General features: G+C 36.8%; 1 protein-coding gene across 2 annotated transcripts in view; it reads left to right on the top strand.

Annotated features, from left to right (window-relative positions):
• Positions 1 to 22,704, top strand: part of LOC124388984 (protein bicaudal C homolog 1-like) — a 74,470-nt gene that overhangs the window by 31,035 nt on the left and 20,731 nt on the right. For both annotated transcript variants that reach the window (XM_046854156.1, XM_046854155.1), the window contains exons 4-7: positions 10,345 to 10,424; positions 13,848 to 14,006; positions 18,955 to 19,008; positions 21,315 to 21,503. In XM_046854156.1, coding sequence (XP_046710112.1) covers positions 10,345 to 10,424; positions 13,848 to 14,006; positions 18,955 to 19,008; positions 21,315 to 21,503 — 482 coding nt within the window. The remainder of the gene's footprint in view (positions 1 to 10,344; positions 10,425 to 13,847; positions 14,007 to 18,954; positions 19,009 to 21,314; positions 21,504 to 22,704) is intronic.

Genomic DNA, 22,704 nt, shown 5'->3' with positions numbered 1-22,704 from the left:
AATTGGTGCATATCAACTCATGCAGCAGCGGGTTAAATAATCACAGTCTAAATTTAGCCTTCAGCATAGCATATTCGGCCGGCGCTTAATTACTCCTTCTCACCTTCCGAGGTCAAAGCGCTTTCTGCATTTTCTTTAAACTCGCTGACGGCAATTAAAAACCACAGTTTCTAAAACGGGAAGCTTTCCAGACTTTTTGTTTGCTGTAACAATGAAGCCCGTGAAAGAAAGGAATGCTCTCAGATTCATTGGCCAAGCCCAAGATGCAAAGCTAAACATTTATTTAAAAAAAAACAACATTTATGCTTTCTATTTAGAGGTGCATTCAGGGTAAAGTCTGCATATGTCCTTAATCATCATTGTCTCGAGAAATAATTCACAATAAAGCAATAAAATCACATATGTAATAGTAACACTGTTTGGATAATTTAATTGACCCATTTAAAATCATTAAAAAAGAGACGATAATACTTGTTTTTAGCATAATTATTGAAAATTAATGATATACCCTTAGAAATTCTTAGATATTTTTTTGACATTTTTACAAAGATGGTTATGTCTTTTTGACTTGAGTAAAATAATAATTATATAATGTATTTTTTATATTGTAGCTATGGAGCATGAGGCAATTTCATACCCTGTTACATTTCCTTGTAGCTATGAATTACGCCTTAATCCTGCAATCAAGAAAACCCCAAAATATTAGGATTTTTTTTTGACATGCATGTTTCATAAATGTTTATTCTACTGATGAGGAAGAAATCGAGAAGAAGATAAGAGTACAATAGACAATCTTCTGGCAATCAGTGAAGCTCTGTACTGATAGATCCTTCTGCAAAAAAAAAAAACAAGAAAAAAAACACCAAATGCATAAAACCATGACAAAGTTTTGTTATCAGGGAATCAGGTTTTGAACGGATTTGAACCTCTCCAGAATTTCCAAATTTTAACGGCAGTCTAGACAGAGCATTCACTAGTGCACGAATGAATCGTGAAACAGTGAAAACTAATAATACTATTTTCCTCTCTTGTCTCATACGGGCCAATCGAATGCAAAGACGCTAATAAATCGGTGTTTGCAAGTACGGTGTTGATTTACAAGGAGAGCAAAACAGGTCTTAATGCAGGGGTGCAACAGCTGGAAAAACAAACCTGAAGCGTACGGTTCTGCAGCTCCCCTTTTTTGGCCCACTTGACATGGCCGTCGAACGCATCGATATTTCCATGGCGAATCGTGCTAGGCTGCTGCAACTCTGTGATCTGGTATGCCACTGACTGGATGGTCCTGTTAGCCAAGGGGAATTTAAGGTCCGTTGCCTATAATGAAGACCTTTTATTCTTTTTACCAGACGTTTTTCTGGGAGTTTTTTTTTCAGACAGCGATCGCCTCGCTTTTATTTCAACCAAATCAAATAGATTGCTTGCTCTGAACACAGGGTATTAAAGGGCACACAATGAAGCTTTGCTGTGACACCACATGGAGAAGACACTGGAATTTATGGTTGGTTTAAAGGTTGTTCTATGGGACTGAATACAGAGAAAATATCATTCAAATTCTCTACCTGATCATTACTTTTTTCATTTGGAGAGCTCTCAAATGCCAACATTTAATGCAGTTTAGCAACTGCAGGTTTTTATTTTTATTTAATTTTAGCTAAATGTTGGTCAGATAAAATGAACTTGAATTCAAAGTTGAATTCAAATGAATTGATTCCAAAAGATTCAGATTTTTTCTTTGTGTTGACTGAATTTATAACAATATAATAATATCATCATATTTCTTTTTTCTGCATATGTAAATCTATCTACAAATAGTTTTACCTGCATGTGATGCATTCATTGTGAGCTCATTGCTTGTGAGTTTACTGAAGGATGATGGGGGGGTCATGAGGTGTAGGGTGAAAAGCCAGGAATCACACTAGTATGCAGCATTTACAGCCGAAATAAACACTGGGCGTCTCGCAAGAGGCCCACCGGAAACTTAACTCGTCTCCCTAGAGGCCTTCCAGAAATATTTCCATGGCTGTCTCAGATGTAGAGGTGATGTGGGATTTCAAAACTCAAAACAGAACAAAAAAAAGTTGAGTCTTGTGGAATGTCAATGCCAATGCAGCGACACAGAGTATGTCAGAAAAACCCCCCAGAAAAGTTAAAAGGGTTTTGGCTGAACGCAGCCTGTGTGTGACCCAAAGAAAGAAAGATTCAGTGTAATTATTACCGCCATTAATAAAGTACGATTGTAATTTCAGTACTATTTGGTGACTAAACAAATATGTCTGGGATGCATGTGTGAGTGCGTTTTGTTTTCTCCAGAGTTCAGGAACATCTGTTCTGTCACATGCGGTGCGCGGAAATAGCTTTTTTCACTGTGTTGTTCGAGACTTGACTACATTCACCTAATGTTTCACAATGCTGCATTCCAAACATCAGTGTTAACTGCTTTAGTGTTATTTGTTAACTTGTGTGTTTACTATTATGCATTACATAATTCACCACGGAGGGCACTGCAAAACAGCTGAGAGTCTGATTATCGCGTGCCCCATTTTGCAAACAGCGCCACCTATGGAGTAAAGAGGTCTGCTGCATGGTGGCCCATTGAATGTAAATTCTATTATAGCTTATAAACAACATAAAATAGCCAGTGTTTAAATTAAAGTAATTTAGTTTCTCCCCTTTCACAGTTGTATATTAGTTGCATGATTTTTGGTAAACAAAGCTCCTGGTTCTGTTCAGTATTAATAATGCTTCCAGGTGCAAAGTAAATCTATAAATCCATTTATGTTGGGGAATTATTTAATTACAGTAGTTATGGTCTGTGATCGAGGCATTATAATCGTATAAATAGGCTGTAGTAAGAATGTAGTAAGCTTAATAATGTCAGTAAAATTTCATTGTGTGTAACCACAAACCGTAAAAAGGTTTAACGCTCTGGAGAACATTGCGTAAGTTGTTATATTTCTCGTAAATAAGTATTTGTGTTTTTAATACTTAAGTTTACTGAACAAAATTACTTTTTTACTTTTTCCTCATGTAAAACTGTATTTTTATTGTTATTGAAGTAATATTTAAGCAGGATGTTCCCTCCACAACTGATTATACTGTATATATACTGTTGGTTATTGTAATCATTGCAGATTTGTTTTTTACAGTATCCCAGTGCAGTACTGAAATGGCATTAAATTAGTTGCACAGCAGACCAAACAGAAGAACAGAACAAGCTCACACTAATTTAATAAAAATTTGTTAGGTGGATAAATTGGATTATCATCTGATTGTAAAGCAAAATCCTTTTTTTGTTCGATACACTGAAGGTCAAAAGTTTGTGGACACCCGACTATAAGATTCCTACGTGCTTTTATAAAATCCCATTTCACATTTAGTCCACATTTGCTGTTACAATAACCTCTATCCTTCTGGAAAGATGTTCCACTAGATTTTGGTGTTCACTAGGGTTGAGGTCAGAGCTCTAAAACAGGCCACTCAAGATCTTCCACTCCAAACTATGTAAATCATATCTTCATGGAGTTTGATTTGTGCACAGGGATATTGTCATGCTGGAACAGGTTTGGGTTTCCTAGTTTAAGTGAAGTCAAATTTCATGTTACTACATCCAGACGTATTCTATACAGTTGTGTGTCTTGTGGTAACAGTTTGGGGAAGAACCACATATAGTTGGAAAAGTCAGGCGTCCCAATATTTTTGCCCACATAATGTATTTATGGTTATACACAAGTATATATATACTCTACACTAAAAAAAATATTATTGACTTCCTTTATGCTGTTTTGTGTTTCTATTGATTCACTGCTTTGATTTATCACTCGTTATGATGCTAATTAGTGTCTGTAGGGCAAATAAAATTTTACACTGTGCTAGATTAAACCTAACTACTCTTAGCATCCAGATTACGACTGACTGACTGACTACACTGTGTACATATTCTTAAATTGAAGTCATTTGCCTTGTGCAACTGGTTCCTATTCTGCAATGCAGCAGTAGCCAGACTCCTGTAATGATTCCTCTCTAATCTGTGCTAGGCAACCAGGCTCTATAACTGACTCCACGTCAGAGATATGTCAGTCTGTCGTTTATTTCACCCTCCTCTCACATTCCAAAAATGCACCTCAAATGAGCTCAAAGTAAACATTGTGTGGATTTTATTTGGACAGATGTGCCTTGTGCCATCATTAACACTTATCAAAAGCAGCTGTGCATGGGGGAGCAGAGAGGTGGGGAGGTGGACTGGTGCATTTTGGAGGTGTATTAGCAGCTCCAGATGCATCTATTTTTAGTGTATTGACTCGGAGTGTGTAAGGGCATCTCCCCACCTGACATACGCTCCTGTGTTAAATCCAATCCAGTGCATTTTTTTATTTAAATCCTATTTGCTCTATGTTGATGTAGGTACAGATGCGATTCTGAATTGCTCTTACAATATAATCTGGTATTTGTCCATAATGAAGGCAGTTATATTTAGTGCACACGACACTTCATATTGTCAGAGTTTAAACGAGTTGAACACTTGAGGCGAATGATGGAAAAATGGACCTCTATGATAATGAACCTTTTCTAATTGTAATAGGTTTCATGTGTGGACTTGAGCTCCCCTTGTGTATTTTACGACTGGATTCTGTTCACAATGTGGTCAAAAGAAAAGAGATTTCAGTGGAACTGAAAAGAAAAATTGGAAGGTCACTGGAAGGGGTTATAAAAGCATTTCTAGTTGGCTTTCATAGTTTCACTTTAACTTTCACCCGTCAATCCTCATGTAACAAATATTTGGATTATTTCTTAATAATTGATTAGTTGGATTATTTAAAATAATTACAATACTACATTACTAACATCGCATAAGATGTACAAGTTCAAGTTTATTTCTATATAGCGCTTTTCACATTGTCTTAAAGCAGCTTTGCTGAATGTAAGAATTATAGAACAAAAAATGTGAATATAAGTGAATTATGTGTATTTATCCCTGATTAGCAAGCGTGGCAAAGAAAAACTCCCTTAGATGGTATGAGGAAGAAACCTTGAGAGGAACCAGACTCAGAAGGGGAACCCATCCTCATTTGAGTGATATAGAGTGTGATTATAAATAAGAAAAAAACTATACAAAATACCAGAGAGTGAGATACTTCATGAGCACCACTGTGTGTGATTATGATTAATGCCTTTTCTACAGTCTAATACAGTCATTTGAAGTTGTGGAACCAGGAGCTCCTGAACATCTCAGAACAGCTTAATATCTGTGATTATTATAGATGCAACAACAACTCCTCCATGCCAGAGCTTTTAAATGATCAATGATGGAGAAAGAGCATATGTAACAACCAGTCATACTCCATAGATGAAACACTTTGGTGCTACATTGATTTTGCTTGCTTTGATGAGAATGGCATCAGTTTTTCAAGATTTAGCAGTTGACAATGCTTGGAATCAAGAAATCGACTCTTTTTGAATCAACTTTAACAATGTTATGTTTTGAACAATGTTAACCGAATGCAAGATATATGAGGTATATACATTTATAAAACAAAATATAACCATGTCGGAATTATTGTTTCACATACAGTGGTTAACATATATAATAAATATAAATGAATATAAAGAATTCAGGCATTAGTAGTAATACACTATTTTACACTATGTCAACAAAAGTGTTGGGATCCTGGACTTTTCTAGCCAAATGTAGTTCTTCGCCAGACTGTTACCATAAAGTTATGTATTAATATAACATTTCTCTTCACTTGAACTAGGAGACCCAAATCTGTTTCAGCTTTATACCTTTGTATACTTTATACTTTATACCTGTGTATACAAAAAGCTTCATGTAGATATGCATGGTTTAGAGTGGAAGATTTGGAGTGGCCTGCTATAGAGCTATAACCATATTGAACAACTATGGGATGAATTGGAACACTGAAAGCACCCCAGACTTTCTCACCCTACATCAGTACCTGACTTAACCTACACCTTTTTGACTGAATAAGATCTCCACAAGCACACTCCAAAACTAGTGGATCTTCCCTAAAGAGTGGAAGTTGTAACAGCAAATGGGGACTAAATGTTGAATGTAATGCAAAAAAATGCATATGAATCTAAAGGTCAGGTGTCCACAAACTTTTGTCAATATAGTCTAGTGTGTAAAGTGTGAAGATTTCAGATATTACATATTTATCCTAATATCTGTAGAGTAACTGTAACAGTAATAAACTGTTGGATTCTTTTGCTCCAGTTGTCTATTTTGGGTTTTCTTTGTATTCTGCACATTATTGTAGAAAAGTGGTCAGGAATTCTTAAATCATCTGTGAGGGAAATCTGAAAGACTTGAAGACTTTTACAAAATGTAAAGACGATCCATCAGAGAACCCTTTAAGAACCCATAAAAGGTTTTTGTGTGTAAATCATTTTCACAATGATGTATTTGATGTCATTAGGAATGCTATGGTCAATTTATGAATATCAGTGTGTACATACTGTAGCTGATGGACTTTTATAGATTTGGGCTAGGGATGTTGTCAGGATCTGCAGTTTGGCTCATGCCTATTTCAGCTGTGGGCAATTTAAGTGCTAGCTTCTCTTGGGGGTAACTTTAATGGCTAGTTCTCTGTTAAAAATATCCAAATATGCAGAAAATGTTTTGCCTTTTTTCTTTTTTAGCGATGCCTTTTACTGATTCGACATGTATGCTTTTGTTTAAAAGTCTGTTATGAATTATATTGTTTTGCACATTTTCAACCCCTAACCTGTGTCCTATTCACCAGATGCCTACCCTAAATTTGGATATGACTAACCCTAGTCATCTGAATAGTTTTTTTTTAGATCCTGGTGTACCTCAATTCTATCCAGGAACTATTTCAGAAAATGTGTTTATTGGCGTTGAGGGTGGGGCACTGGAGTGGTAGGTAGTGTTCTGGACTCACATTTTCTGAATAGAGTGCTCAATCAAAAACTACATTTTAGCATGTTCTCCATTTGTCTGCCTGGTGCTCACCTGGATTCTCAACTTTCTCTTATTTCTCAAAAACATGTAGTTTTGTGATTTGGCAACTCTAAATTACCTAACATCATTCTCACATTTGCTGTAACTAGCTTTGCAGTATTTGCTTAACCTTCCAGAGAACAGCATCTCCAATCATCCAATTTGAACATTTAAAGCAATCATAGAGAGCCGTTTCTATGTCATATACTTCCAGTCATGTGTGATGACTTGAAGTAGATCAGCAAAAGAATAGACAGGGTTCAGAATATTACAGTATATTGCTTTGTATGACATGTAGCCAGGGCTCAACAGGCATTAAACCCATTTCATATTGCACAGGAAGTCTGAGCTTCTCTAATTATTTGCCAGTAGCCAGATGTTGGCAGGGCTAGAAGTGGTGTAGCTTTACATCTGACCTAGCCTACTATTGTTTTTAGTATGCACCAACTGCAGAATAGTTTTTCGGCCCGTCATTTATGTGAGGGTTTGTGAAAGGTTTACCTGAGAATAAGAGCTAAGCTCAATAAGGCATAATAGGAAAATTAAGATGCAGTTAATGGCCAAAAAGTCAAAATTAGCCCCTTCTGTATTGTTATAACAGGGTTTTTGTTGGGTTTTAAAAAGTCTAACAAAGCCTAAAATTTTAGGCTTTAAAAGTCTTAAATTTGCTGTTCTAGGTCTTAAATAATTGTAAAAAGGTTTAATTTTCCAATGTCTATGTCAGCACAAAAATTTCTTTCTTCTTCTTCCTCTTCTTCTTCTTCTTCTTCTTCTTCTTCCTCTTTTTTTTTTTTGGCTTCTCCAATTTGCTAGTTCAAATATAATTCTCTGTATTGTGACTACAAAATGAGACCAATATGCAACAGCCAATCAGCTTTCTGTTATTAATGTAAATCTCTATTGATTAGTACCACAGACGTAAAACAGACCTTTTTGCAATGAGGAAGTGCAAGTTTAGCGATATTTGGATTGAAATACATTAATTTAAGGGCTTGGTTAAGGCCAGTTGCTAGCTACATATTTGTGATTGTTTTTGATGTTGTGATATAGGACTTACATGTTATTCTTAATGGTCATTTAAAATGTCTTAAAAAGTATTACATTTGACTTGGCAAAACCTGCAGAAACCCTATAAAATATTATCAATTCCAACACATCCTCAACTACATGAGCATTAATGAGGTCAGGCTCTGATTTTAGGAAAAAAAAGTTCAGGCTGCAGTTCATCCTAAAGGTGTTCAGGACTGGGCTCTATGTAGGCTATCATTTTTTGAGGAAGATTCACATATGGGTGTGATGGCCAGGTCCAGCCTTTTGGCCATATAGTGCATAAATGGATATTTCCATGCAACCATTGCAAACTATGCTAAAAACAATAAACACTTAATAGATGTTCATCTGCTTCTAGGCTAGATATGTCCTAAGTATAAAGTATAAAACCATGTCCTAAGTATAAAGAATGATTTAGGAAGTGTGTAAACGCATCACTGGCTCAGAGTTAGATCACTGTCGGACTGACTGACTCTAAAATCTATAGCAGAATTCAAAAAATTTGTCTGTGATCTAAGAATTCGAATAGGTTGGGTCATGCAACATGAAACTGTAAAGTGAGTGAAGCACTGTGCAGTAAATCAACAACAGAACAATGTAAATTTTTATGTATTCTTTGCTTGGCTCAGTGTCCTGACTGCAATCCCAGTCAAGTGGTGTGAACACTGGTGTGATCCAAAGCAGGCCTAACAGGATTTACAAAAAAACATGAACTAAACCGAAGCACTTTTGACCAGAAGAATGGAAAAATACTTACTAAACACATTCCAACTGATCAACAGCTACCGAAAGCATGTGGCTGATTTTAGTGTCAATAAAGTGGGTTTCATTTGTTGATTTATATTTACTACATAGTATGCGCAGTCATTTCATGAATATTTGGCCTTGATTAATGTTACAATAAGATGTTACAATAAAATGTTACTATAATCATTCGATGACATTCATGCAGCAAATGCTGAAATCTTCCCAGACGTCTCACATCTTCATGAATTGTGATATGACTCTTGAGCCGGTTGCTACGTGATTATGCGGACCGTCTGACTGGTGCCTGGAGATACTCTCTTTCGGCAAGCTTTGTTTTTGTAATTGTATAAAAACCGCCAGCTACTTTCCAGCGCCCTATTATACCCAATTCAAGATCATGCCTGTCAAGGACAGAGCGGCGAGAAGAATTATGGCTAAATAATGTAAAGTGAGAGATCTTTCATTCATGTAATCCTACTACTTACACCACAGAGAATTAGCCCCTCGATACGAAACTGGCCATTTAATACATAGCTGTTTTTGTTTTTTTTTTGCTTTTCTCCCAAGTTTCTCTTGCACCACAGTGCAAACAGAGAAACCTCTAGTGAGCACTTGAGATCGACCACAGAAAAGGGTTGCATTACATGCAGTTAAACCAAGGTCAGTAGTGGCTAACTAATAGTCTGTCATTTGACCAGTGCACGACAAGCAGCCGGAGCCGCATTCAAGCATGCTCCCTTTTCAGGATCCACCTAATCGCAGCGAACTGTTGTTCTGCAGGATTTTGCGGTGCAGGAATCCGCCTCTGTGTCGCGTAGCAATTCGGCATCTCCTTTTTTTTTTTTCTCGTTGCTTTTGGCAAGTAAAAGCCATCATTATGAAATGAATGTTTCAATCCTGTGGCTGCAGTAGACACGATGGAGGTCTTTTCAGCATGAAATGATGCCTTTCCTTTATACTCCTCTCTTAATTTTAATTTGCTGGTTGCCATTGTGACTTCTATTTTCAAAGTGCTTGCTGATAGATAGGATGAGCTTAGATGCTCTATTTGTGGACCGCGCAGCACACAATGTAATTTGTGCACATTTCTCACCACAGAATACAGAATTGTGAAGATGGAACCCCTGTTAACCATATGTTAATGGAGCTGGCATTATGCATAGAGGTGGAGCTAGAGAAGACTGTACTCTACATTTAAGTGCAAGTGTGAAAATTGTATAATACATAATGAATGAGTAATGGAAACTTAGCTAACATGGCAAGATTCTGTTCGGCATCAGGGGCTCAGAACGGCTAGTCATAATGACAGAAATAAACTCTCGGCTTTTGCTAAAACTGCGGCTCAGCAACGTCTATATAACACTACCAAATAACCTTCAGACCCGACGGATAAAAAGCAGGAACACAGAAGGATGCAATTATCTTGCTGTTTCTTTGAAGTAAAGTAGTCTTTTGAATTTTCGGTAACTACACCCATAACAATGTGACACAGCGGAAACCCAAGGTAAGATGTTAACTTGCAGCTTCAGATTAGTGATGTCAACTTTTCACCCTTTGTTTTGCAGATCCGCATATCAAAGTAAGTGGGAAAAGAGACGATGTGAAAGAAGCTAAGGAGAAGATCATGTCTGTCCTTGATACTAAGGTGAGCCATGCAAACAGTGATTCCCAGTAAATCATAATTTAAATACCATCATAATAGCTTTTTTTTATTTGTTATTAATGAGAGCAAATTTTATGGACAAAGGTTTTTGGGCACCTGGCCATAAGATTGGTATGTGCTTTTTGAATATCCCATACCACACGCATAACCTCCAATATTTTGGGGAGATGTTTCATTAGATTTTTGAGTGCTTGTGGTGATTTGTTCTCTTTCAACCACAGTTGTGTTAGTAAAGTCTGGGGTGCAGTTAGTGTTCCAATTCATTCAAAAGCTGTTCAGTAGGGTTGAGGCCAGCTCTCTACAGCAGGCCACTCAAGATCTTTCTCTCCAAACCTTGTATATCATATGTGCATGGAACTGTCTTTGTGCACAGGAGTATTGTCATGCTGAAACAGGTTTAGTCCTTATAGTTCAAGTTAAGGGAAAATTTAAATCTAACACATCCAAAGACATCCTATACAATGGAAACCTTTTTTCATATAGTGTGCATCATTTGTACCCCTTCAACAGTATTTGTCTTTAATAACTGTTCCAGATAAACGGATAAAAGTAAATGCTCATTTATACATCACAGATAAGGGAACGTGTTTTTGATCTATTTTACATCATTTTATATACATATGCTATTCTTCAATAGTGTGTTGCTTAACAATTATATAATAATAATAATAATAATAATAATAATTGATAATTTTAATAATAATAATGATGATGATAACTGATAGTAATAATTCAGAAACTGATCCAAAATGCTTGTTATACAATATAACAATGAAAACACAGTAAAACACTGAAGATTTCTGCTAGGCGATGTTTATTTAACAATTATTGAAGGACTCTCATTAGCTTGTAAACACCATGGGTTTCCAACACGGTCATCTTATCATTTACATTACGGTAGCTATGGTCATTTCCACACCATAATCACTTTTCTCATAATAATAATAATTGTAAGGGTTAAGAAATCACTGGTAGAAGAAAATTATATACAGAAATGATTTTAAATATACCATTTATGAGTAGAATGCTTTTTTAGAATAAGTTTATACTAAATACTAAGTTTATATCTTTAATTAGTTTTTTTCTCTATTATTATTTTAGCTCTTACAGCTGGCGATAGAAACAGATGTGCACCACCCAGAATCCTTACACACTGTGTATACTATCCCAGTGTTAGATTTAATCACAGTAATCTGATGTCCTGTTATACATTAGAAATAAGCTTTCTACTCTTCAGTACAAAGGTTGGCACTTTGCTGTTTTAAGACCCCTGCTGGTGTACACATAGTTCAAAGGTCTTTCTTAGCCAGTGACCAGTGACCCCGCACACAGCAGTAACCCTCGGATTCCACTGGCCAATGGAACAGAGCTAGGCGTCATTCCTTGGTTAGATAATAACTCGCAGAGGGAGATCGGAGCTTTTCTGTGATAATAACATCTGCAGAGCATTCCATCACTACAGGAGGGTGACCTTTGAGGAAGAGCAAGGGAGCTCAGCTGTCTTGTATATTGATATATATTTGTGTCCCCTCTTACATTTTGTTTGCAATCTAGGAACAGCTCCAGGTGATACAATTTGGACTAAATAGTTTTCTCATCTGACTAGAATCTGACCCATACTCATAAAAGATGTCTGAACCAAACTTATGAAGATATCAATTACATGTACTATATTACGAGTAACACGAGGTGTCTCCTAAGTGGAAACGGGACACACTTATCAAAACAAAAAAATAGGTTTGTCATGCCTACTATATAGTATAATATGTCCAAATTGTCTCTCTAATACTAATGTATAATATAAAGTATTAGTTGTAGCCTGTGTAGATACACTTTCACAGACTGTATAACAGATTATGCTTTTACAGTGGTCATATAACTTGGCCGAAAAGGGTTTCTTTCAGACTGTAAGTCATTAGAAAATGAAGAGAGGCCAGCTTAGGCTGTAGAATTATGAAGCGATGGTTCTGGCAGGTGATTTCACAAATCACAGGCAATACATTATCAGCATTGATAAATAATACTTTTGTGAAGTATTATGAACATGAACTTGGACGGTCATTCACTCAGTCGTGCTGATTTTCCTCGCAAAAATGCTTTTGAAAAAGAATCAAAAAAGTTTATATTGATATCAGAGAATGCACTAATCAAAGTACAAACTGCACATTAATACAAGTAACAGAACTGTTTCTTTTCTTTTTTTTAGCAAAGGGGTTACAACTTGATATTTAGCGTTCAGCAAAGAACAATAGAAAGAAATTGCGAATGCAGCTGTGTACATGTCTCTATGTGTATGTGGGTGTATTAGTTTGCCTGGTTTTATTCATGTTAGTAGTGAAACCTTTTGAAATAATGTATTGGTCAACCTTAATAGATTCATTGTTGAGTTAGTGATCATACATTATATTTAGCTAGCACTTTTCTTTATACTATTTTTTACATTTAAAGAAGGGACCCTGAATCCTGTAAGTAAGAGGCTGTAGTAACACTATTGGAAATTCAAGATTCAAGAGTTCATTGCCATATGTACAGGATATACTCTGTTACACCATTCTTACTTTGTGAATCCTGCAGCAGGCTGTGATATAAATTATAAAGGACATGGGGGAATTACAAAAGTGCACAAAAAGGGGGAATATGTGCATATATAAAGCGTGCAGTGTATAATGTGAACATGTGAATGTAAATATACATAGAAGGTTTTCATTGTAATTACAAATAAGTTTTCATTGTGCAATGTTAGTTAGGAAGACCTGCATGTGCAAAGTCCTGCAGTTGTTTTTCACATTGTAAAGTATATGTGTGTATTTCCATTAGCCTATCCCATTGTAATAATCCTTGCCAAAAAAAAAAAATTATTATCATGTCACTGTATAAAGTGTGAGGTTTTTATTGGCAGCAGAACAATTTTAAAGTTCGTGTTCGGATTGCTTTACTTAATAAACATAATCGGAGAAGAATTTTTTATTGATTTCAGAAGATCTTATTAAACTGCTACACTACTGAATTCTTGCTTCCATGATGAAGATCTCAAAGATATAGGAAGAAATACTTAAGCACTTGGATTAACGCTTTTTTTAAGAACCTATACTGGGTATTTGTCTTGTTTTGTCTGTAACATGTAAAAAACTTTTGGACTGCATTAATACAATACTAGAATCCAGAGCGCTACGTTGTTTTGTTAGCTTTGGTTAGCGAAGATACCATGTGCAGAGAGGACAGAAAAGGCAAGCCTGAATCGTACCAGGAAACTATGACTCACTCCTGGAGCTCATAGATCTATATCAGCATTATAGTGACAGTTTTATTGCTAGTCTTAGTCATCACGGCTTCCATAACATTAGTGAAATTATGGTCCACGTTACCAATGCATTAGTGACACATTTATTTGCTATATTCATGCAGAGCAACCGCGTGACTTTGAAAATGGACGTTTCGCACACCGAACACTCGCACGTCATTGGCAAAGGAGGCAACAACATCAAGAAGGTGATGGAGGATACGGGCTGCCACATCCACTTTCCTGACTCCAACCGTAACAACCAGGCAGAGAAGAGCAACCAGGTCAGATCTTATGTGTAATTTTACTAAATTACAAATTGTGCACTGAAATGTTATGTTCAATATTTTATTTTAGAACACTCAAAATAATTCATTGTAAGACATTGTTTTTGTTTGCGAAAAAAGAGAAAAAAACGGTTTGCATTTAACTATCACTCATAAATCTTAGTTTGAGCCACCATTTTGCTGCAGTAACAGTTGTGATTTATGGTTTGTGGTGTGCAAATTTTATATAGTGCCACAGATACTCAGTAGGACTGAGACCAAGACCTTGACTTAGCCACTGTCAGACAGTTACCTTTATGTTCTTAAACCACTACAATTTAGATTTGGCTTTGAACTTGGAATGGGACACAGGCTTCAGTTTTTAGCAGACTAAAGCAGGTTCTTTAGCAGTAATTCCTTGTGTGCATATACACACATACATTATCTATCTATCTATCTATCTATCTATCTATCTATCTATCTATCTATCTATCTATCTATCTATCTATCGATCGATCGATCTATCGATCTATCGATCTATCCACACACACACACACACACACACACACACACACATATATATAGAGTTCCTGCTAATAATGGTGCTTGTTAACATTGAATATATGCTAATAATGTGCCTATAGCGTTTACTCTGACAAATATATAACTTTCATTGGCCACCTTGATCGCTTTTCTTAATTAGTCCAATTATGCACACAGCTTTTTCCCCCTGATGTTTCATTGCTAAGTCTCTGATATTGGTATGCTGCATCCAATTCCTTTATCATTTCATGAATCTAGTATTGATCTTTAGTTTGGCCCCACCATTGTAAATTAAATCACTTGCATTTGAATCCACCTAAACATGCCATCTCCTATATAATTCTAGTCATGTTTTTAACTTGTGTGAGTGAATGTATCAGGAATTTTATCAGCATGCTCTCGGAAATCGCATTACATGCTTTCATCCTCAAGTGGTATGAAAGTCAATTGGAAGTACATTTAAGCATCTACTCCATTCTGTAATGTTCCTAGATACATCTAGAGCAGCACAATTTAATTAGTGGCCCTTGAGTCAAGTTTTACTGGGCCTTTGATTATTTCCAGATGACTCAATGTAATTAAAACAATATTTAGTATGCATTAAGGGCTTTTCACACAACAAGAAGCAATCATTTAGGGTGTACAGATAAAGAGTTGCGAAAGGAGCAGTGTTGCATGCAAGACACTTTGAACGCATGTACCCCAGTGGACGGCTAACAAAATCTTTTGACACAGTCACTGAAGAGTTGCATAGTTCATTTTTCACTCAGCTTCTAAAATATTGTTGGCTGAGTCACATTTGAAGTCTGTATTAATGCGTCTGCATTGAAGCCAATAACATTACCTTAAATCTTTGTTCATTATGTTGCTTAGCGACCAAATGTTGCTTAGATTGTTATTAATAATAAATTAAATTACCTATTTATCACTGATTTAATAACCGTGTTGTTTCCATGTCCGAAACGGCCTGAGCCATGATAAAAATCAACGTATCAAATGACCTCATAGTTAAATGATTTATTAAATCACTCTCAATAATGTGACATAATAAATAGCTTATAAGCCTTTAATTCTATTGTTGAATAAAAAAAAAAATATGTTTCTCATTTGGTAAAAATAAGGAATGAAGATTTGGTCTAATATATACAGTGAGGAAAATAAGTATTTGAACACCCTGCTATTTTGCAAGTTCTCCCACTTAGAAATCATGGAGGGGTCTAAAATTGTCATCGTAGGTGCATGTCCACTGTGAGAGACATAATCTAAAAAAAAAATTATTTATTTGTATGATACAGCTGCAAATAAGTATTTGAACACCTGAGAAAGTCAATGTTAATATTTGATACCGTAACCTTTGTTTGCAATTACAGAGGTCAAACGTTTCCTGTAGTTTTTCACCAGGTTTGCACACACTGCAGGAGGATTTTGGCCTCCTCCACACAGATCTTCTCTAGATCAGTCAGGTTTCTGGCCTGTCGCTGAGAAACACGGAGTTTGAGCTCCCTCCAAAGATTCTCTATTGGGTTTAGGTCTGGAGACTGGCTAGGCCACGCCAGAACCTTGATATGCTTCTTACAGAGCCACTCCTTGGTTATCCTGGCTGTGTGCTTCGAGTCATTGTCATGTTGGAAGACCCAGCCTCGACCCATCTTCAATACTCTAACTGGGGGAAGGAAGTTGTTCTCCAAAATCTCACAATACATGACCCCGGTCATCCTCTCCTTAATACAGTGCAGTCACCCTGTCCCATGTACAGAAAAACACCCCCAAAAAACACCCCCAAAGCATGATGCTACCACCCCCATGCTTCACAGTAGGGATGGTGTTCTTGGGATGGTATTCATCATTCTTCTTCCTCCAAAAACTTTTAGTGGAATTATGACCAAAAGGTTCTATTTTGGTCTCATCTGACCACATGACTTTCTCCCATGACTCCTCTGGATCATCCAAATGGTCATTGGCAAACTTAAGACGTGACTGGACATGTGCTGGTTTAAGCAGGGGAACCTTCCGTGCCATGCATGATTTCAAACCATGACGTCTTAGTGTATTACCAACAGTAACCTTGGAAACGGTGGTCCCAGCTCTTTTCAGGTCATTGACCAGCTCCTCCCGTGTAGTTCTGGACTGATTTCTCACCTTCCTTAGGATCATTGAAACCCCACGAGGTGAGATCTTGCATGGAGCCCCAGTCCGAGGGAGATTGACAGTCATGTTTAACTTCTTCCATTTTCTAATGATTGCTCCAACAGTGGACCTTTTTTCACCATGCTGTTAGGCAATTTCAACGTAGCCCTTTCCAGCCTTGTGGAGGTGTACAATTTTGTCTCTGGTGTCTTTGGACAGCTCTTTGGTCTTGGCCATGTTAGTAGTTGGATTCTTACTGATTGTATGGGGTGGACAGGTGTCTTTATGCAGATAACGACCTCAAACAGGTGCATCTAATTTAGGATAATAAATGTAGTGGAGGTGGACATTTTAAAGGCAGACTAAGAGGTCTTTGAGGGTCAGAATTCTAGCTGATAGACAGGTGTTCAATACTTATTTGCAGCTGTATTATACAAATAAATAGTTTAAAAATCATATATTGTGATTTCTGGATTTTTTTTTTCACAGTGGACATGCACCAATTTCACAATTTCAGACCCCTCCATGATTTCAAAGTGGGAGAACTTGCAAAATAGCAGGGTGTTCAAATACTTATTTTCCTCACTGTATATATATATATATATATATATATATATATATATATATATATATATATATATATATATATATATATATATATATATATATGCAAATGTTTTCATGTGATTTTTTCATCTGGCTGTTACAGTGTTTCTCAGTTGCTTTGGAACATTTCACCAATCATCCTTAGTATTTGCAAACCAGTAAGTGTATTTCTCAGAACAATGTGTACAAACAGCACAACACATTGGATCCCTAGTTAATCTCTCAAAAGTAAGTAGTTGTGTCAATGAACAAATCATTGCCTTCAAAATGACAAGTCCTTTTGTCATTGTTTACAAACAAGATCAGCAAAATGCAAGGCATGTTGTCAGTTTGACGGCTCATGGCTTCAGTATGTCCTGATATAAACTACGGTTTGGGTTACAGTGATTGGAAATGCACAAGGCTGAATTTCTTCTGTTTGGCATCTACAGTATGAATTTCCACAGCATGAATGTATTTATTTGATTTTATATATGGTTTATATTTATTTCAAGAGACCGGACAGTATTAACACTTTTACTGTAATAGTGTCCGTTCATTCCTCAGTTCTTCATCCATTTTTAGAAAGTGCAACAATTTTTTTCAGAAATTTTGCTCTGTCACCAATTGATGGTTCACGAGATTCACCTTTGACCTGTTTTAGAGAACTAGTTTATTATTGGTTGATTCAATGCCGTTCACTCGCCTTCATTAGTAAAATTCAAGATTCATCTGCACGATTCATCAATTCAACCATTTTGACCATTTTGCATTCAATGATTTATACAATGAACTGATGCCGAGATGTTTTGGGGATTAAGACTATTTGGGTGACAACTAATAATGTAGGATACAGCAGACAATTGTACACAATCAATTACATAAAAGTACTAAAGCATTGGCAGTTTATTCAAAGTGACGAGACATGCTATTATGGTATGCACAAGTGACTACATGATGTGGAGATTGAACAAGTAGCTTTGAGATTTTCATTTCTGATCTGAGAAACGCTCCAAAGCAACTGAGAAAAACTGTAAACATACTTTCAGCTAAGTGCAAGTGGGATGTGCATAGCAGAGCTTCTGGTGATTGAGCTTTGCAGTATCCTCAGTGGGATGCCATAATGGTGCAGCAGGGCGCATCACCAAATCCCAGCTTCAGTGTACTCTACAGGGCTGTTGTCTCGCAGAATTTTATATAACGCCCTTTCATGATTTCATAGGTTTCTTTCAGGTTCTTAAAGCATGCCACTGAATTGCCACCAATAGAAATGTCTGAATGCATGCGTACATGTACACAGTGCAGTTAAGAAATGTGTTGGCCCCCTCACACGACTGATTACTTCTGCAGTAAGATCCAGGCTTTTGGTTTTTCACCAACCATAACAATTGATGGCGAGGCTCTTGTTTATGTAATTTCAAGAGATGCAGTATTTCATTATGACAACACATGTTTCATCTTAAAGGAGACTCCCGGAATGCTAAACATGCCACGCTGTGTCTCCACTTTCGTTAAAAAAACGTCTGATGCTCCAGATTATTTGTCCCTAGTTACACTCATCTCTGTTTATTAGGTAATCACTTTGGTCAACTCAGAGCCGATGGTCAAAATGCTAAACAAACAGGGTGTTAGATTTGTTCAGGGACCTAGTACACACTCATGCACTGAACAAGTGTGTGGTAATGGAAATTTTTTGTCTCCGTCTCTATAGGTGTCCATTGCAGGCCAGCCCGGAGGAGTGGAGGCAGCCCGGGCCAGAATCAGGGTATGTAAAAAACACTGGACAGTGGCTCGTAAATACTTTATAGCTACTTATGTGTGAGCTCTGCATGAAAACACATGGTTATTCCTTTCAGCCTTCCCTGAACACTTTGGTAATAGCATTCCAACATGCTGTTCTGGTCAGTGGATGAATGTTTGTGAGTGGAAGTCATGCGTTGTTGGGGGCAGATCGTGTTGACATGTATAACACATAAAATTGTATGTATATATATATATATATATATATATATATATATATATATATATATATATATATATATATATATATATATTTTTAATCCTGCATTCCTCTGTGAGAAAAGGAAACGCATCTGTATTGAGACTTAAATTGCTGCCCCCTGCTGGTGATATATTAACAGACATGTTTTTTGTCACAGTAGTTTTTAGTCCTCATCCTGGAATAACCTTGTTCTTTAGTGTTTTTACAGTTACCCAAGATACCCAAGATCAACCCAAAGAAAATAATTTTACTTACTAACTAATCAGCACAAAATAAGCATACATGGGAAAATGGCACAATATATGTCATACATGAGATTTAAATAGATATGCATTGTTTTTTGGTGGATGGATAAAAAAATATGGTGAAAACAGGGCAGGAGATTTGACACCCTCTGATGTAAAACACATGGCAATGACCCTGAGCTGTGCTGTTAAAAATTGTAAGCCTGTCTCCTGGGCTATTTGGCTGAGTGTTTTTGCTGCTCTGGTTCGATTCAATGAAACCCGGGTCTTTTCCTCTGGTTACAAGCCTACCGAGGTTCTTCCTAACAAAAAAATAAACACAAAACAAGCTCGAACAAGACCAGATCTGCTGTCTTTGGGATTTTGTACAGAAACTGAGCCCCAATTAATTGTAGGTTTTTACACCAGAAATGGTAGCAAAGCCTTTTACCATTTATAAAGTAATTTGTAAGAAATGAGCACCTAGCCAGGAAGTCCAAGTGTGGGTTTTGAGTATAAGCAAAGCAATGTGGGTGAAACGTATACTTGGGAATGAAAGACCAACAAGCCGCTAGCTTTCTCTTTCTTTCTCTCACTCTCTGCCTCTCTCGCTCGCCATCTTTCTCGCGTGACTTATGCCGCTGGAAATTCCACTCCTGACCACTCCAATCATCTCCACTTTTCCCCCCTTTTACTTTTGGTCTTTGAAGGAGTGCCTGCCTTAGTTTTTCTCATTTGTCTTGACAGCTAGTGGACAGCACGAAGAGAGATGGAGTGCGTTTGGCTGACCAATTTAAGTAGTAGACTGAAAGTTTTAAGTTTTGCTTTCTCTTTTCCTGCCAACGTGAGGCCAGAGTTCTGCAGGCTGATATTATTATATCATTAAATTAATATTCATAAACTTTCAGGAAGGCTCTGTTACAATCCCGAGAAGCGTTTTCTTCTTGCTGTAGTTGTCTTTGCATGAAATACCAGCAAGATTAACCAGAACCCATGCGTCTTACTGGCAGTCAGAGATTTAAACTGTTATTTTAATGCTTCAGTGAGATTAGGCGATTAAAAAATTAGCCTTGCATTCTGCCGAGTCCGTTCTTTTATGAGGAGCCAGGATCTTTCTTTACAAATATGCAGAAAACCGAATGCATTACAGTTAGTAATACTCATTTAAAACCGATCCTTCCTTTCCGAGTAAAAAGTCATATATTTGATGCTTTTATGAACAAAATCAGAACCTGTGTACTGGTTTTAAGCCCCATGGGAATAAGAAAATTGTAAGCTTACATTGACCGAAGGAATGTTCAATCGTAAGCACTTTGTCCACGACTGCTACTGATGTTTCTGCTCAGCCTGATGGATGGAGGCTTTTACATTTTAAGGGGAAGTTCCTTCCTTTACCACATCTAAAGGAGTTCACAAGGCCTTTCATTTTGGCCCCTGGTACAGAATGTGAGTGCACGCGCAGGCCCTGTCACATATGGGACTAATCAAGGGTGCATTTTGTCTGACTGGTCGCTCTTTGTTTACCATTTAATCCTAGGAGCATGTGAAGGATCAAAATTGTAGATGACGGTAATATGGAGCAATGTTTTTGCTCATGATTTGTGTGTGTGTGTGCTATGACTTGTTTTTCTAGAGTCCTTTGTAACATGCATTTATGACCGCAGGAATTTAGCTAAAAAAATAAAAACTCTCATTCTTTTGAGCATTTAAAACAGCGGTTTTGGGTGTGGCTTTGGCGAAGGTCACGCATCACCAATGATGGCGCCAAACAGTTCATTCCTGTGTACACTGATCAGCAAATATCAAATATCCCAGATAGATCATTTTTTGGTTTGTTTTTTAAAGGAGCTGCTGCCTCTGGTGTTAATGTTCGAGCTGCCGGTCATAGTACAGCTGAACCCTGATCCCAGTTCTCCGGCCATCCAGCACATCTCTCAGACATACAACATCTCTGTGGCCTTCAAACAGCGTTCTAGGCTCTACGGTGCTACTGGAGTTGTAAGGGGCTCCCAAAACAACATTGCAGCTGTGAAGGTATGCAAAACAGACACTTTTAGAGACTGAAAATCATTTTTTTCAACCCACACAGGTATTAAACTAAAACTTCAGATGCATTGTAATAAAAAAGCTAAAGGTCCAAGCTAGACACACTTTTTGTGAAAGTTCACGGGTGCAGGTAAATATGGCCGCAGTCTGTGTGCTTTGTGATGGGAAGTTCCAAAGGTTAGTATTGGAATTGGAGCCTGATCTGTTATTCTTGATTATTCTATCAAGCCCAATGTTCCTCCTGAAGCCAGACATTGAGAAAGAAGATTCTAGGTCAGCCCTGAGAAGGCTACAGTGAAAAATATGTGCTAAGTGCTATGGAGGTCATACAAATTCAAAAAAACAAATGCTTCTGCATGCAGTAAATAGGAGCCAAATAGGCCTTTATGCTGTTTACCTCTTCTTCCTGTCCAACAAGTGACCAATAAAAATTCTAGATCATTCCAGGAGGTTAAAAGAACATCTCATATTATTACAGGAAATAAAATTTTGCATGCATAATAGTGTGAATGTAATTTTTTTGAACAGTACAACTTTTTAGTAGAATTTATAATAATTTATTAGTATAATTAATATTAATAAATATAATATATTGATTTTATGAGTAGGTCATATACAGGAACTTGCAGGACAGATGCTCTAAATTTTTTGCAAGGAATCTCAGTATCAGTCAGTACATTTTTCACTGCTGGACAATTTTCTGGACAAAGGAGTTAAAACTTTTTTTTTTCTGTAACTTCATCATTTTTTGTCTTTTCAACAGGAGTGTAGTTATATAAATCTCAAAATGCTTCTGCATGCAGTTAATGGCATCCAAATAGGCCACAGAATATGCTGTTGACCTCTTTTTTCTGACCAACAACTGACCAATAAAAAATTCTTTCAAAAAATCTTTCATATACAGTTGCATCTCAATCAATTAGAATATTATTAAAAAGTTGATTTATTTTAGTAATTCAATACAAATAGGGAATATTATATTATAAAAATTCATCACACACAGACTGATATATTTCATGTGTTTTTTGGTGATTATGCTAATGATACAGCTAATGAAAACCCAAAATTCAATATCTCAGAAAATGTTTATCTTGTGAAAAAGTTAATATTGGAGACACGTGGTGTCACACTCTAATCAGCTAATTAAATCCATACACCTGCAAAGGTTTCCTGAGCCTTTAAATGGAGT

This window comes from Silurus meridionalis, chromosome 7, assembly GCF_014805685.1.
Source record: "Silurus meridionalis isolate SWU-2019-XX chromosome 7, ASM1480568v1, whole genome shotgun sequence".
Lineage (NCBI taxonomy): Eukaryota > Metazoa > Chordata > Actinopteri > Siluriformes > Siluridae > Silurus > Silurus meridionalis.
The sequence above is the reverse complement of the archived record's forward strand: the minus strand, read 5'-3'. Positions and strand labels throughout refer to the sequence as shown.